Source organism: Lytechinus variegatus, chromosome 3, assembly GCF_018143015.1.
Source record: "Lytechinus variegatus isolate NC3 chromosome 3, Lvar_3.0, whole genome shotgun sequence".
Lineage (NCBI taxonomy): Eukaryota > Metazoa > Echinodermata > Echinoidea > Temnopleuroida > Toxopneustidae > Lytechinus > Lytechinus variegatus.
Window position 1 is genome coordinate 46,698,719 of NC_054742.1, and position 15,969 is coordinate 46,714,687.

The window sequence follows — 15,969 nt, forward strand, 5'->3', positions numbered from 1 at the left end:
TGTGCTCTTCATGGACAGTATCATAATGTATTATGTGTCACAATGTATGATGATAATTATACTGGGTCCAGGCTCTGCCCAGTTGATTGGTGATTGATTTCACATCTTCCATTTCATACTTTTATCGCTTGTTATCAGTAGCCTAGACTTGGTCTGAAATAGTGATTGATTGCAAGTGGTGACTTTGTTATTATTGGTTATCTGTTATGACTGGCTACTGGTACTGAATGGGGATGACATCAAAAGAGGGAACAAGCAAGGAATTGAAAACATGGTCTTAGAAGTGATCAGGTTCGTTGCTTTTCTGGAAAGAAAACTAATGTTGAGTCCTGCCAATTTTGTGATATATGTACATTACCAGTATATGTACATTTTCTATTAGGAATTGGGGAGGGAGGGGGGGGGGGGATAGATCTGCCCATACTGATAACCTCAATCTTATTTAGTATAGCAATGAAAACGTGATTCCCTGCTCTGTGTTGGCAATTCTTGTAGCATTAACAGAATTACATGGCACATAATACAGGGGATTTACACCACTTAAAGGCAAATGCATTTTATGCCATGAATACAGTAAAGAAAATATATGGATTGTTAGAGTGTAATTAACTCAGTTGCACATATCCACAATATACACAAATAACATATCTTTGCATGAATATACTCATATAGGCCCAATGGAATAAGTCAAGCCATTTATACTGTACCTACTAATTCATATTTTTGTTGGTAATAATGGAAATTAGAGCCATATGCTACAGCACGATGGGGCTGATCCTACAATGAAATGTACTTACAAAAAAAAAGCCAAACAGAACAAACTCTTGACCTGCCAGTGTTTTACCTGAAAATGAAATCCATAAATGAAGAAATGAATGTTCACAATATTTTGATAACCCGGCAGGATTAATTCCTTGAATGCATGAGCGCTGAAAGGCAGCTCGAGCTAAAGCCGGGGTAATAATAATAATAACAACACGCCTCGGAATAGAATATTTTTAGATAAGATGGCGCTATATAAATGCCTATTATTATTATTATATAATAATTATATATTCAGGGTAATTATTTGACTCATGGCCAGTAATACAATATAAATTTGTGCTCACACTTTGATCTTGCATTCTTGATTTTGTATCCATTCATGAGGCATATGAACAAAATACATGTACATGTAGGTGTAGGCCTATAGAGGCAACAGTTAAAATTCATAGAAAAAAAATAGTTGAGCTCTGGAACCTCTTTCTTGCCAAGTATGTTGATTGTAACAAGCAATAATACTTGCTATGTATATTCTTAAACATGTATTATTCTGTCATAATGTATTCTATTTATTATGTCAGAATATGTATCTTGACTGTCAGCCTAATATTTCTAGTCAGTTTAAATGCAAAGAACATCTAAATTTTGTTCAAATTTGATAATTTTGAAAATATGCAATTAGTTACATGTGCATGTTAGCTCCAATCTGCAACCTATTTAATTTGTAAAATTTTGAGAGAAAAAATGTCAATTATTCAATTTGTAAACTTCATTCATAGTATTTTATTAAAAGTCTTGTAACATTGAAAAAGACTTTTCTATCCATGGTGTAGTAAATGTAAGATGACAGTCATTTTTTGCAAAAATTAAACATTAAAAAATTAGATATAATTAATATGCATGCAATAACAGATTATCATTTTTCTGTTATTTTTTTGTTAATGGATGTAAGCATTGATGTTCCAAAAATACAACTGCTAAATACTAGGGTGATCCAATATAGCATTAAAACAAAGGTATTTTAGCTTAAAGCTTGAAGAATGGTAATACCTACATGTATAACATATGAAAACATCTATTTTTGACCATTTTTACCCTGTTCTCGAAATTGGACCACCTAATATAACATACGACCTAACAGAGTATAAAAATTGATTTTAAAAATAGATAACACAGTATTGAGCAGCTGTTATACCAATACAACCTTACACTTTTGTAATGTTTGTACATGTACAGTACAACCTTACACTTGTTTAATGTTGTACATGTACAGTACAACCTTACACTTGTGTAATGTTTGTACATGTACAGTACAACCTTACACTTGTGTAATGTTTGTACATGTACAGTACAACCTTACACTTGTGTAATGTTTGTACATGTACAGTACAACCTTACACTTGTGTAATGTTTGTACATGTACAGTACAACCTTACACTTGTGTAATGTTTGTACATGTACAGTACAACCTTACACTTGTGTAATGTTTGTACATGTACAGTACAACCTTACACTTGTGTAATGTTTGTACATGTACAGTACAACCTTACACTTGTGTAATGTTGTTGCATACATGTGTTTTCTCATTGAAAATTATTCAGAATAATGAAAGATTTTCTCTGCTAGAAAGCATAGGAAGGGGCTAAAAATGACCGTTCATGTAGAATCATATCTTGAAAATCAAGTTCAATGCTAGTTTAGTTATAGTGTCTTATTTTATTTTCCAATCAATACGTGTATTCCTCTCAAGCATTTTTGTTGGGAATGGCATCTATCCATGCAGTTGTAATTGCACAAGAGATGATAATCATATATTGAATGACAGTATTCTTGTAGAGAATCCTTAATTGTTAATTCTTGCTATAAATCCTATGGACTTGTAGTGTGGCATCTTGTTTAATGTTTTATATCAGGTCATCCAATATTTTCATGTATCCCACCTGAAGGCATTCAATTCCCTCTAATTATAGAGTGTTTTTTTAGTGATGAATTAAAAACAATTTGTATTTTGGTCTGCATCAATTGCCTGTAAAATTTTAGAGCGTATTCCTAACAGGTCCAAAATCTGACAAATTTCCCTTAGGCTCCTGTAAAAAAGTTGCTATTGAATATGAGACCGTATTCAACAGTCTAGTGCGCATGAGTGAATGCATGAAAAATTGAACATGTACTGCAATAAATGCAATGAGATGCGAAGCAAAGAGCACAATGATACTTAATTAAGTCATGATGAACTACAATTGTACCTAAAACTTGTTTACTGGAAATCAGTTCAGGAGACCAGTTTGGAAGATCGCTTTGCTCGCATTCCCTTCGGATCACCCGAAAAGTGGTTTTCAAAACCACTTCACGTAAAGCAGTCTTGTTGTCTAAGACCCTGATCCCATTACTGCCCTAAAACTAGTTTATCGTGTAACGAGAACAGTCAAAGAGGTCTTAGAAGCGATCTTCCAAACCAGTTCAAATAACCACCTTGGGATGTAGTTTTCAAGATTGCTTTGCCTCGTTTAACTGGTTTTTTAGCAATTTTTTTTTTTTGGGGGGGGGGGTGGTGTAGATAATAATAATTATTTTAGATAGCTTTATTTCATGGAATACCAGAAATACTCCACTTGTTAGGGCCAATATTCCACTCGTCTGCTATTTTCAGAATATTTGCCCCAACTCTTAGAATATTTCTAGTATTCCATTCTGAGCCATCCAAAATAATATAAATGTCATTCTGAGCTGTTTTAATATAATCAATCGTGGATCAGTCAAGTAAAAATAATCTTTTGAATATTTATATGTCAGTGCTAAATTGATATCTCAGAGATTTAGAAGAGGCATTGATAAAGATCAATGGTTTATGCTGAAGGTGCAAATTTAGAACAAATCAAGCAAATTTAGAAAATCATCTCTTGTAACTAGAAATAGAGCTAGGGGAAATACCTTCTAAGGGTATTGCCCTTAGCAATTTAATCCTGCCTTGAAAATCCCATCTTGCTTAATGTATTTCTTTTTTACTTGTGGAGATAATCATGACAGTTTAAGAAGTAATCATAATGGAATTATAGGTTTGCTTGACATTCTGCATTACTTAAGTGTGGGTGGTAAGTCACATGTAAGAATTTCATTAAGACACCTGCACTTTATGATTTAAAGAGGTAACATGCACAAGTCTTTGAAATACAGAGATTCATGTTTTGTGATTGATAATTTTGAATGTCTTAGTCAAGCACTTCTTTATTATATTTTAATTGATGGAGGGGGAGGGGGTCATGAAATGGAATTATACACTAATGCTTATTAGAATGCTCATGTAAATACATACAGCGCGTCCCAGAACAAATGTCCCTGTGACATATCGCTGAATTAATTCTAAAGTAAGGTATTATTCTCAAATGATGGATGAGTACTAAAAGCTGTACAATGGAGGCAAACCACAAGAGTATCACACTCTACGATAGTGAACATAACCAGTAAAATTGACTTTTTTACTGAAACAATTACTTTATAATAATAATGATACATAACATTTATAAGACGCGTACTACTGGTGTTTCTACATGTAAGCGCACTGGTTCTGTTTATGGTTTTTACTTGGAATTAAAAGAAAAGAAAGAAAGAAGAAAAAAAGATGTGGCAGGGGAAGTGACACAGCTAATGCAACTATACTAATAATAAAAAATCTTAAACTGGTGTGCACCTCCAATTGACTGACCCACAACTGTGAATCATCTATTAAACAAGTAGATTTCAAGTAGGGTTTTGAACTGATTCACAGACTTGGCATTATGAATGTAAGATGGTAGCTTATTCCAAAGGGAAGGGGGAATTGAAGATAAAGGTCACCATACTTTGTAGAGGTTCGAGGTCCAGGAGTTAACTGCATCGTAGACGATGAATGGAGAGGTCTTGAGAAGGTACTAGAGCGTAAAGAAATGAGATCTGTCAGATATTTTTGGGAATGGTCATTGAGAATTTTGTGGGTAAGAAGGAGAACTTTGAAAGAGACACGGTGATGTATGCGGAGCCAATGAAGAGAACGCAGAATTGGAGTTATGTGCTCAGTACAGTGAATTAACCTTACCCCAGTAACTTAACAACAAAAAATATAAAACGAAATGCAATTGTTGGAATTAGGCATGAAACAGTCATGACCTGTTGTCTCCATCATTGTGCATTTCTCATTATGAAATTTGAAATGGACTATCACACACTGCTGTGAACGTGCTCAAGGATGCAATTTGATGAGCCTTGTTAGATCATGGATATTTTTCTGGTCAGATTCTGGATGATCAAAGGGGGCTGATATGCTAGACAGTGCTGACCACTATCACATAATATAGATCAATTAATGTGTATTCAAAACCACTGAAGCGATACCAATGATTTTTTTGTAGAAGTTAGAACATGAAATGACCTTTTTAGTCCTGTACATTTAATTGAGAATACCATCATGTTTTTTTAATTAATTCAGCCCAATGTCAGAGAGACATTTTTTCCTGGGATGCGCTAAATAGGTGCAGATAAGAAAGTTACATTATTTTTATTTTAGAGTTGTTACACTTTCAACTAGCGTTTTTGAGAATACCATCATGTTTTTTTAATTAATTCAGCCCTATGTCAGAGAGACATTTTTTGATGATTGCTTCCATTTTTTATGATGAGAAATTTTACCAAGATGTCAATGATGTTTAAAAATATTTTGATGTACATAGACAAGTAGATTTTATTAAGCTTGTAAAGTCTAGGTAAATCCAAAGATTACATAGATTTATTTTTAATGAATGAATTTACGGTATTACCAGGTGAAATGATAGATTTTATCATTAAAGCTTTACATGCTTGGTGAATGTTGGAATTTATGATCTGATATTTATTGTTAGAATTTACCACCAAAAAGGCTTGACTCAACAATGTGCTTATTGAAATTACAAAAAAAATTAACAGGATTTTCATTTCTTTTAATGTATTGATTCAACCAAATTTATTGAAAAAAAGATAACTACAACTACCCATCTTTATAATGTACTATACATTGCAACGTAATACAAAATATAATTCTTTAACTTGGTATGAATTGGTGGAAAATATCAGGATGAGAATATTCCCTTTGGACATTAAATAACTAATGTGTAATAGATAGGTACTTCATGGTCACTCAATGAATTGCAGGGGTTACATGATCTGTGTTCTGGTGAAATTCTATCATTGTAAAGCTGTAAATTAAGCGAAACTTATAACCTAAACTTACACTTAAATTATCTATCCGTAACCTAATCCCAATCCTTGCATTATTTTGGACAACAAATTTTCTTCAACACAAACCCAGGTCTGAGACAAGGGGCCCGTTTCATGGAACCTGTAAAAATAACAAAATTACAATCACAGATTAAAGCTACTGAAATGATTCTATTTGATTGGCAGATAGTAGACTTGTTATAGAAATTGTGCATTTCTTTATTATAACAAGTCTTTATGATAAAAACGAGACCCAGGCTGCGGGTCTGTGGTGTAATATTAGGTCCTGACTGTCTGAATGGAGACAATGAAAGTGTGCTCAGCCACAGAGCACTAGGCGCCATTTTAGGGGGCTCACAAATGTTAATGTGAAGGTTTCGCAAGAATGTGCAAGCTTATCAACAAATGGCCATGTCCAATATTTATATTCATGTGACAAAAGTAAACCTCCAGGGGAAGGAGATTTTTTTTTTTAGAATTGCCTTTGAACCATTATGTGTATAGAGAATTTCAAGGGTAGAAGGCAGTTGAGGTTTGCACCCAAGATGTCACCTTGATGGCCTTGGGTTAATACAAACCCTACAAATATTTGCTACCATGCAGAGGCCATCTAAGAATGAAGCAGAAGAAAGTGATTTTGTTAAACAATGAGTAATTCATTCTTTACCCCAGGCAATGTTCAGAGTGTGTAAGCAGTAGCAGTGATGAAAGCGAGGGAGAAGAAAGTAAGGAAGTGGAAGAGGAGCCAAGACGCAAGAGACGTATCATCAAGGAGCCTCTCAAGTTTACCACTCAGTATACAGACTTTCCGACTACCAAAAGGGTAATATTTCATGATTATTTCTAATGCCATTGTCTTCAGCTTTCATGAAAGATTTGATTTTACTTTGGGACTTTGTCAGTAATGAGTGTTCTCCATCACCCAAGGTGGAAAGTTTTGTAACAAACAAATGTAAGGTGACGCAGTCTGTGTTCCCCCGTTACTTCAAATGGTTGATGCATTATCTCTTAATTTCTTGACCCACAGTGACTGACCAGAAGTATGGTGTTTGCCGGAATGGACAAGTTGTTATTCTCTTACTGTTACCATGGTAACAGTGAGATGCTAGCGCTTCTCAGGCAATCAAAACCAAAGATTTATTGAAATATAGCTGACAACATTCATTAAAGGAAAATGAAACCTTTGAATCAAGATTGTGTGAAACCATAAAATCAAAGAAACAGATCAACAAAAGTTTGAAATAAATCTGACAGATAATGAGAAAGTTATAAACATTTGAATATTGTGATCACTAATGCTATGGAGATCCTTCAGTTGGCAATGCGACAAAGATGTGTGATGTCACTTGTGAACCACTTTCCCAGTACTTTTGTATACATGTCACTTAAACTGCCTCTTTTATCACATCTATCAGAAGATCATGTATTCTTTCTACAGGAGGATATGTAATACAATTTTCAAAGTTAACATTATGGATAGAGAGTTTGTATCACCATGAGAAAGAGCAAAAAGAGACCTTTTTAGGTAGAAGCGCCTTGAGCACCTAGCAAGGTGGATACGTGTGTTATACAAATCCTATATTATTTACCGTATTTTATTATTTTATGACTAAGTTAAAATTCACTTAGGGTCAACGAACTTTGGCCATATTGGTGTTATTTGAGGAATTGTCATCATAACTTAAAAAGTTTATGGATCTTGTTCATGAAACTTGGACATAAGAGCAACATGTATCATATCATGTGCCAGTTTCAGGTCACATGACCAAGGTAAAAGGTCACTTAGGGTCAACAAACTTTGGCCATGTGGGGGTTATTTGAGGAATTGTCATCGTAACTTTGAAATTTTATGTATCTAGTTCATGAAACTTGGAAGTAAGAGCAGCAATGTATCCCTGATTACCCTGTGCACATTTCAGGAAAATGGCCAAGATTAAAGGTCATTTAAAGGTCAATGAACTTTGGCCATGTTGGGAGTATGTTTTGAATTGGCATCATAACTTAGAGAGTTTATGGATTTAGCTCATGAAACATCAACATAAGGGTAATCAAGTATGAATGATTGTTTTGCGCATGTCTTAGGTCACATGGTCAAAGGTCATTTGGGGTCAATGGACATAATATTTTAGTGTTTTCTCCTGTGAATAATTATTCATTAGCTTTTTTTTTTAAGGCAGCACTGCTTCTATATCGAATTGCGTAATGCAGGCAAGACTGCCAGAGGCGTTCCACTTGTTCTCAAATTTTCTTTGTTCTTATTCTTTGATTTTTTTTCTCTTTCAAAACAAGTCTAAATGTTCCAAAGGTTTCATTTCCCTGTTCCTTGAGTTCAAAGTACGCTAGTGGTGGCAGTAGGATTTAATCTTCTATAGCTAAACACAGAAACTCATCAAGTTTTTCATTGAGACTCCGCCTCCTCATTCCTGTAAGTTGAGAAGCCATGCTTGCATTCAGACAAAAATATGTTTTTAAAATTGTATGTTATGGCTTCGGATACTTCTTCCCAACTTTCAATTTGATATATGACTTTTTTCTCTTTCAAAACAAGTCCAAATGTTTCAAAAGTTTCATTTCCGTGTTATAAATGTTCCCTGATTTCAAAGTATGCTTGTGGTGGCAGTAGGATTTAATCTTGGATAGCTAAAAACAAACTCATCAAGTTTTTCATTTAGACTCTAACTCCCTCTTTCCTGTAAGTTGAGAAGCCATGCTTGCATTCAGACAAAATTATGTTTTTAAAATTGTATGTTATGGCTTTGGATACTTCTTCCCAACTTTCAATTTGATATGACTTTTTTCTTCTGACTATCCTGTTAATGAAATATTTATTCTTTTTGTTTTGCCCACCAGAGGTGAAGGCGAGACTAAGGGATCCAAACGTCGTCCGTCCGTCACAAACATTATGACACATACTCACTTTTCAGCCAAACTTTGATTGTAGATGTACTTAGGGGACCTGCATGTTATGGGGCAGTTGCAGGTCACATGGTAAGGTCAAAGGTCATTTTGAGGTCAACGTTAAAGTTTACGTTCAGGTCAATGTTAAAGTTTACATGCTAGACTGTTATTGAAATATTTCTTATTTTTGTCTCGCCCACCAGTGGTAGAAGCGATACTAAAGGATCCAAATGTCCTCCATCCGTCATAAACATAATGAGACATAACTCAGCAACCGTAAGTCACTTTTCACCCAAACTTGGGTTGTAGAGGTAATAGGAGACATGAATGTAATGCTGCAGTCGGAGGTCATATGGAAAGGACAAAGGTCATTTTCAGGTCAACGTTGAAGCTTACATGCAAGATTTTCTTATGACACATAACTCTGCAACTGTAGGTCTCTTTTAAACCAAACTTGTGTTTTAGATGTACTTAAGAGACCTGCATGTTATGCTGCAGTCGGAGGTCATTTTGAGGTCAACATTAAAGTTTATATGCAAGACTTTTATAACAAATGTTATTCCATCTCAGTTATTTCACAATGAACCTTTGATGCAATTCAGTTGCGTGCTGTCGCAAATCGCAATATTTCTGGTTATTTCCACAATTGGCCAAGACACAACATCGCTTTAATATGCCTTGTTATCTTCAATGTGAACTTCCTTTTTATTAGGTTATGTCATGATTCACGTGCAGAAAAGTGTGAAACCATAATAAAGTATATTCTTGCCTTGATACATGGCATATTTGATCTATTGCCTGAAAACTGAAACCATATGAATATAAATCCTTTCTTGTGGAACTGGGTCAGTGTATCTTCTATTTTGAATTTCACATTTTAACTTTAAGGTTTTGGAGATATGATATAATTGAGAACTCAATGGCCCATATTCTGAGACTAGGTTAAACTTAGACTCCGGTCTAACTCTGTGCTAAAATTATGGGGAGCCAAAAACTTAAAAATTCTGGTTACAATGTACATTGTATATTCCTGATGTTTACTATTTTGTTTCCATTTGCTTGCATAATGAAGAAAAAATACTTGAGTTATCATTCCCAGCACTTATGAATGATTTCAGTGTCATGTGAATCAATAAATTGAAACTGTACTAATAGAGATTTGTGCCCCAATTGGCTATTTATAGTAAAACCACAACTTTAATCCAGGGTTTAATTTAAACCCGAGTCCAGAGTATGAGCCTAAATGAACAAGTTATTGATAACACACCATACAAATGATCATCACAGGAATTAAGGCTTGGTCCCACTGCACTTGCGACTGCAGAGAGTATGTAAAACGGAAAATAATCTTGCCATCCGTTGAAAAAACATTATGTCTCCATGGTGTACACTTTGTTTCGTATGCTCTATCGAGCATCCGTCCACTTTGATTTCATTGTTTGCCCATTTTGTCCATTGGTTGGAACGGATGAAAATGGATGGATACACCCCAAAATTTTGCTTGTCCGCTATATCTGTTATATGTTTTGTGTCCGTCGGCCAGTTGGACCAGGCCTTTAGCTTTCTTCTTGTTCACCCTTTAGCCTGAATTCTCAAAGGTGGTTTTGAAAACCGTTGATTGAACCCATGGTTTATGCAAATTTCCTGCATAAATTAGGCTGATTTACCAAATATATTAAAAAATGGCCAATGCTGATGCTTGCTCTGTCACATTTTTCCATATTGACGCATGTTGTCATGGTTGAGTACACTATTTTATTCATGAATCCACTGTTTTGAATTAATGCGTCCTCTTTTCAAAAAGGAAATTGATGCATGTTGCCATGGATGAGCATGCTATATCATTCATGAATCCACTGCTTTGAATTAATGCTTCCCATGTTAAAAACAGTGGGCTCTTGTGTGAAATAGTGAATTCAACCATGGCAATAGGCGTCAAGCGCAATGTGGCAAAACACCATTGACATTTGTTTTAATATGCATGGTATTGTATGTAAGCATAATTCATACAGGAAATCTGCCAAAACCACCTTGTTGAATTATGGCCTTTGCATTTATAGGCGAAAGCTGGGTAAAATCCTTGTTTGCCATCCTGTATGAATACCAATTAGAATGTGTTAATCATCAAATAGTTCATTTGATGTTACTGTCTTCTAGGTCACCAAACCAAAGGGAAAAGCAAATAGCAGGACAGCAGCAAAAAGGAAACAACTCAACATGGATAACAATGATGATGTAGTAAGTTTACTATGCCAAGAACATTTCCTTCATCACCTCTGCACTGTACTCTGATCTTTGAAATGTTACAACATTGAATCTGCAATAAACAATCCTTTGGGGGATTCGAAATCAATCATGTTTCTGCTCACAACTTTGAAAAGAAATGTAAAGTGTTGGTACATTTGAAACAACACTTAGAATTCATTAAATTGACACTAGGGAAGGCCATGAAGTCCATGATTACATAAAAGCCTGAATTGTTAAGTTTCCTTTGAAAACATTTAACCACTTTTCAAAAAATGTGCAGTGTTGGTGTACAGGAGGAGGGGGAGGACCTTTTCCCCAAAATTTCACATTTCATATTTCTGCTGTATTGTTCAAGTTTCCTTGAATTTATTTTTATTTAGTTATAAAAGACCAAGAAAATGAAATATATTCCTTTCTTTCTCAACTCTAAAAACATTGATTTCTGGAAATTTCAGTTGAAGTCACATCCAGCAAAATAAATTTCATTATTATATGTTTCAAAAACCTTGTGCCAATGCATATTCCATTCCAGAGGTAATTTCATATTTTAAAATGAATGGTTCTTGTTATTTTGATGAAACGTTTGTCGGATCAACATCGAGCTTTTTTTTTTTTTTTATTTGCCTGCATAACAGAGCAAGAATATAGGCGCTGCTTTTCTGACGGTAGCAGTGTCATCAACAATTTAGAAACTATATGGACCTATTTCATGAAACTTGGACATAATGGTTATGAAGTATTAACATCCTGCCAGAGTTTGATGTCACATGACCGAGGTCAAAGCTCATTTAGGGTCAATGAACTTAGACCATTTTGGGAGAATCAACATCAAAATCTTAACCATAGGTTAACTTTTTAAAATGTCATAACTTAGAAAGGTTTTGTGGGCCTAGTTTATGATACTTGGACAGAAAGGTAATCAAGTATTACTGAACACCCTGCTCGAGTTTCAGGTCACATGACCAAGGTCACAGGTAATTTAGGGTCAATGAACTTTGGCCATGTTGGGGGTTATCGTTGAATTGCTATTATAACTGAAAGTTTATGGATATAATTCATGAAATGTTGACATAGGGGTAATCGAATATCACTGATCATCTTGCACAAGGCGTATGTCACATAATTAGGGTCAATGAACATAGATTATTATATGTATTGTGTTTTTGGTGAAAAATTATTTGATATTTGTTTTCAAAGTCTGCACTGCTGTTATATTGAATCACGTAATTCAGGATAGGCTAGAAGCACTCCACTTGTTCTTAGTTGTTGGTGAGGACTAGTCAAACTTAGTCAATTTGTGAATTTGAAAGAGTGCCTAGAAATTCTCCCCCACATTCATGCAAGTAAATCACACTCTGTATATATTTGCTTTTTAATTTCAGCAGCCTGAACCAACTTCAAAGGCAAGGAGAAAGTCAAGATGATGAACTGAAGCATAGGCTGAGATTAATGATGATCAAGCATACAGGTAATAGTGGCATAATAAAGAAAGTGTTCAATAGCAGCACCAGGGTATTTTGTTATGGGCAATGAGAAGCCCCAGAGGTCAATATGAAGTATTTGTTATCATTGAATATAGGGGTATTGTATTCTTACACACAACAGAGCCAGGTGTTTCCCATTGGACTTGGACTCTGTAACACAAAGATTAGCAATCAATCGATAAATGGCAAAAAGAGAGAGAGAGAAATCCTTGGCTTTGATTGGCTGAGAAGTCGTCATTTTACTGAAGTACCGTTTTTCTGTTGCAACTTACAGAAATCAGGTATATTTTTTTGTAATCCGAGTCCCTGACATTGCCAACTTGTAGTTTTCAGATTAAAAGCTTCTTTTTGATTTTGGTTAATCCCCCTAAAAGTGTTGGCCACTCTTCAAATTATTTACATTATAATTATGATGTAGATGATGTTATGTAAAAATTTGTTTGGATGTACATGTAATTTTATGTGAAAGTATCTTTTTGAAAATGTCCTTACAAAATAAGGATGATGATTGTCAATCAAAGAAAATGGATGGAAAACATGGAAATTGCTGTTGGAGATGGAAAAAAGATCACTTCAGGATGAAAATCATTGAAAATCACTTAAGAATAACACTATAGCATAAACATTTTTTGATAAATAAAAATGTAATCCCAAAAATGTTTACTTTTAAGATGGAGTGTAGAAGGAAGTAAACTTGCAACCTAATAGTATGCTACCCATCTCTAATTAGGCTTGATTCCTGTGGTACCTGTGTGTATCATGGCATGATGTCTACCACCACCACTGTAGTGCACATAGGATAGGAGCATATCCTGACCAAAATAAGTCTGATTGTTATTGTTCTGCTGTATTCATAGTACCAATACCGAAGAGGCTGTCTAATAGGATGTTTATATTCAGTGGTGCATAATATACTCTAGCAAATGTAGAGAAATTGTTTTTAGCACCTTTGATCTCAAGTCATCATAGTAAATGCTCCCTGTTATAAATGAGAATTGCTCTATGTGTCTCCATGTGTACAATGTCTATAGGAAAAGTTCCAATAGACAGGCCCTGTGAATTGGAATTCATAATTTTCTCCAAAAAGGCAATTTAAAAAAAAAATAGATAATCATAACTCATACCTGTACGAGACCATTTATAATACATGGAAAGTATAACAAAGTTCAGGATGTATTCAATGTTTGTAGCTTTGTGACAGGAAATCACTTCACATCTAGGACAAGTGTTTAGGAGGCCATTTAAAAAAAATAGAATCATTAGTAAGATAGGATGCTTGAAAGTTTTCACAAAAAATAGATGGATAAAAGCGGTTTATAACAGTCTTATTATTGAATCTACTCCTAAAGCTTAATACAGGCTTTGAATCTTTGGCTCTAACAGATACCAAAGAGACATACATGTATGGCTTGCTGAATAGATTCTTTCACCTTAGGCCAAATTTTATACCATTGCAGTGTTGCACAAATTAGACTATTTGCCATTAATTTTTTGAAAATATGATAGAAGTTAGAATATTCACTATGGAAAAATGAAGTTTTCTTTAAAAATGATCAAGATTTTGAAATGGGGAAACAGATCTACACATTTTGAATTTACTTGTAGTGCAGAACTTTCAGTACCGGTACACATACATGACTTTACAGCGACTTATACTTCGCAAGCTAACAGTGGTTTCACAAAAGAAACATAAGTAAATTTATCACTGGTGCAGTTATCAAACACAGAGCTAAATGTACAGTGCTTGTGTACAGGTATGTGGCCTTGCAATGGTGTATTTTGGAGGATAGCGTCAGAGTGCAATGGTATGATATTGCAAATTTCAAAATCCATAGGTTTGTATACTACAAGCTCTGAAGGCATTGAACAATAACAGATATTCATCATTAGGCTTGAATTGTACATATCAAAATATAATTTTCCATTTCGATACCGATGTTTGTGGAACTGGCGATTGTCGTTATCCTGTGTGTAGTATAGTGGATAATGAAAGCTGCTTGGTCATAACAAATTTGTTGGTGTAACTTAATTTGGGATGTGTTTTTAGAAATATGTTTATTGACTGCATTTCAGTGGTAAGTTCAAAATGATAAATATGATGCCCTTGCATGATAGCTTTTTGGAACATCAACTTTTTTCAGTACAAATGTTTGATTGCATATCTCATTCCATAACAACTTTCATAGAGAATCAAGTTATTTTTCAACATTTACATTTTGTTTGAGAATGATATATTTATTCTCCTGACAATGAAATCTTAAATTGATTTCTCAATTTCTTAAAATAAATGAAAACATATAAATGCAGTATTGTTTTAGGGATTCATTCCCATGAATTTTATTTTTATTTTTTGGAAATGGCTGTCAGTTTCTATACAGGAACTTGTTATCTTGAGGATTTGTGTATGCTAGGTCTCAAACATCTTGGTTTATTTCTAGATTGGCTGTCTTTGTTTTGGATAAACCTTTTGATCCATGTGTCATTTTGTCTAACTATCCTGCAAGGTCTGATGACAACCTGGATTTAATTATCATGTAGTCTAATGTAGTCTAAAGTAAGAAAAAATGGGCTAAAATCAAGTGAAAATTAGACCAAAATGGTAACAAGTTGGACCATGTTGAGTTTGAGCATATTTTTATGGAGGCAAAAAGGTTACAGACCTTGTGAAAGTGTCTAAAGAACAAAGACATGTATGTTGTTTAAAAATTTGTGGTGCCTGTAATCTTATTGGATGGTCAAAAGGTCAAGGGTCATTTTTACATATAAAGGAAAAGAATCATTCCTTTTATAAACACTGAAGAAAGGTAAAATTATGAGGTCACAAAAAATTTGCCTTTTTCTTGATCAAAAAGATGGCATCACATTTCGCTTGATATACTAATAACAATTTCCCAATGTCTGCTCGTGAGTGTGCTTCAAGTCGGCTAGAAAATCCATGTAAAATGTCAGGTTTTCCATTTTATTTTACCAAGAAAAAAGGGAGATAAAATACATAATTTCAGCTATGTCAGTAACAATGAGATGAATTACTTATGTATTTTAGCAAAGCAGTATTTCAATTTGTGTTTGTGTCAGTTAGTGTCACATACATGTAAAATGATTAATTATTATTTTGTGTCATTGGTGTATACCAATTAGGCTCTATGTATTATGTTATTTCATTATAATTTGTGCTCGTTTATTCGTTAGTACATAAGTGACAGAAACATTTAGTTTATTGGGGAAGGTCCACCTCCAACAAAGTTGATTTGGATAAAAAATAGAAAATTAAACAAGCATAATGTTGAAAATTTCTCAGTTCAGATAGCTAAGAAATTTCAAGCACAGCTGATATGCAAATGAGAAAGCTAGC

At 34.3% G+C, this 15,969-nt stretch overlaps 1 protein-coding gene across 2 annotated transcripts in view; it reads left to right on the top strand.

Moving 5' to 3' along the window:
* Nucleotides 1-15,580, top strand: part of LOC121411182 (PHD finger protein 14-like) — a 38,320-nt gene extending 22,740 nt beyond the window's left edge. Inside the window, exons 16-18 of one of the 2 annotated variants that reach the window (XM_041603747.1) lie at nucleotides 6,661-6,811; nucleotides 11,044-11,124; nucleotides 12,516-15,580. In XM_041603747.1, the coding sequence (XP_041459681.1) occupies nucleotides 6,661-6,811; nucleotides 11,044-11,124; nucleotides 12,516-12,557 (274 nt within the window). In that variant the 3' untranslated portion in view covers nucleotides 12,558-15,580. The remainder of the gene's footprint in view (nucleotides 1-6,660; nucleotides 6,812-11,043; nucleotides 11,125-12,515) is intronic. The other variant, XM_041603748.1, reaches the window with a different exon arrangement.
* The last annotated feature ends 389 nt before the right edge of the window (nucleotides 15,581-15,969 follow it).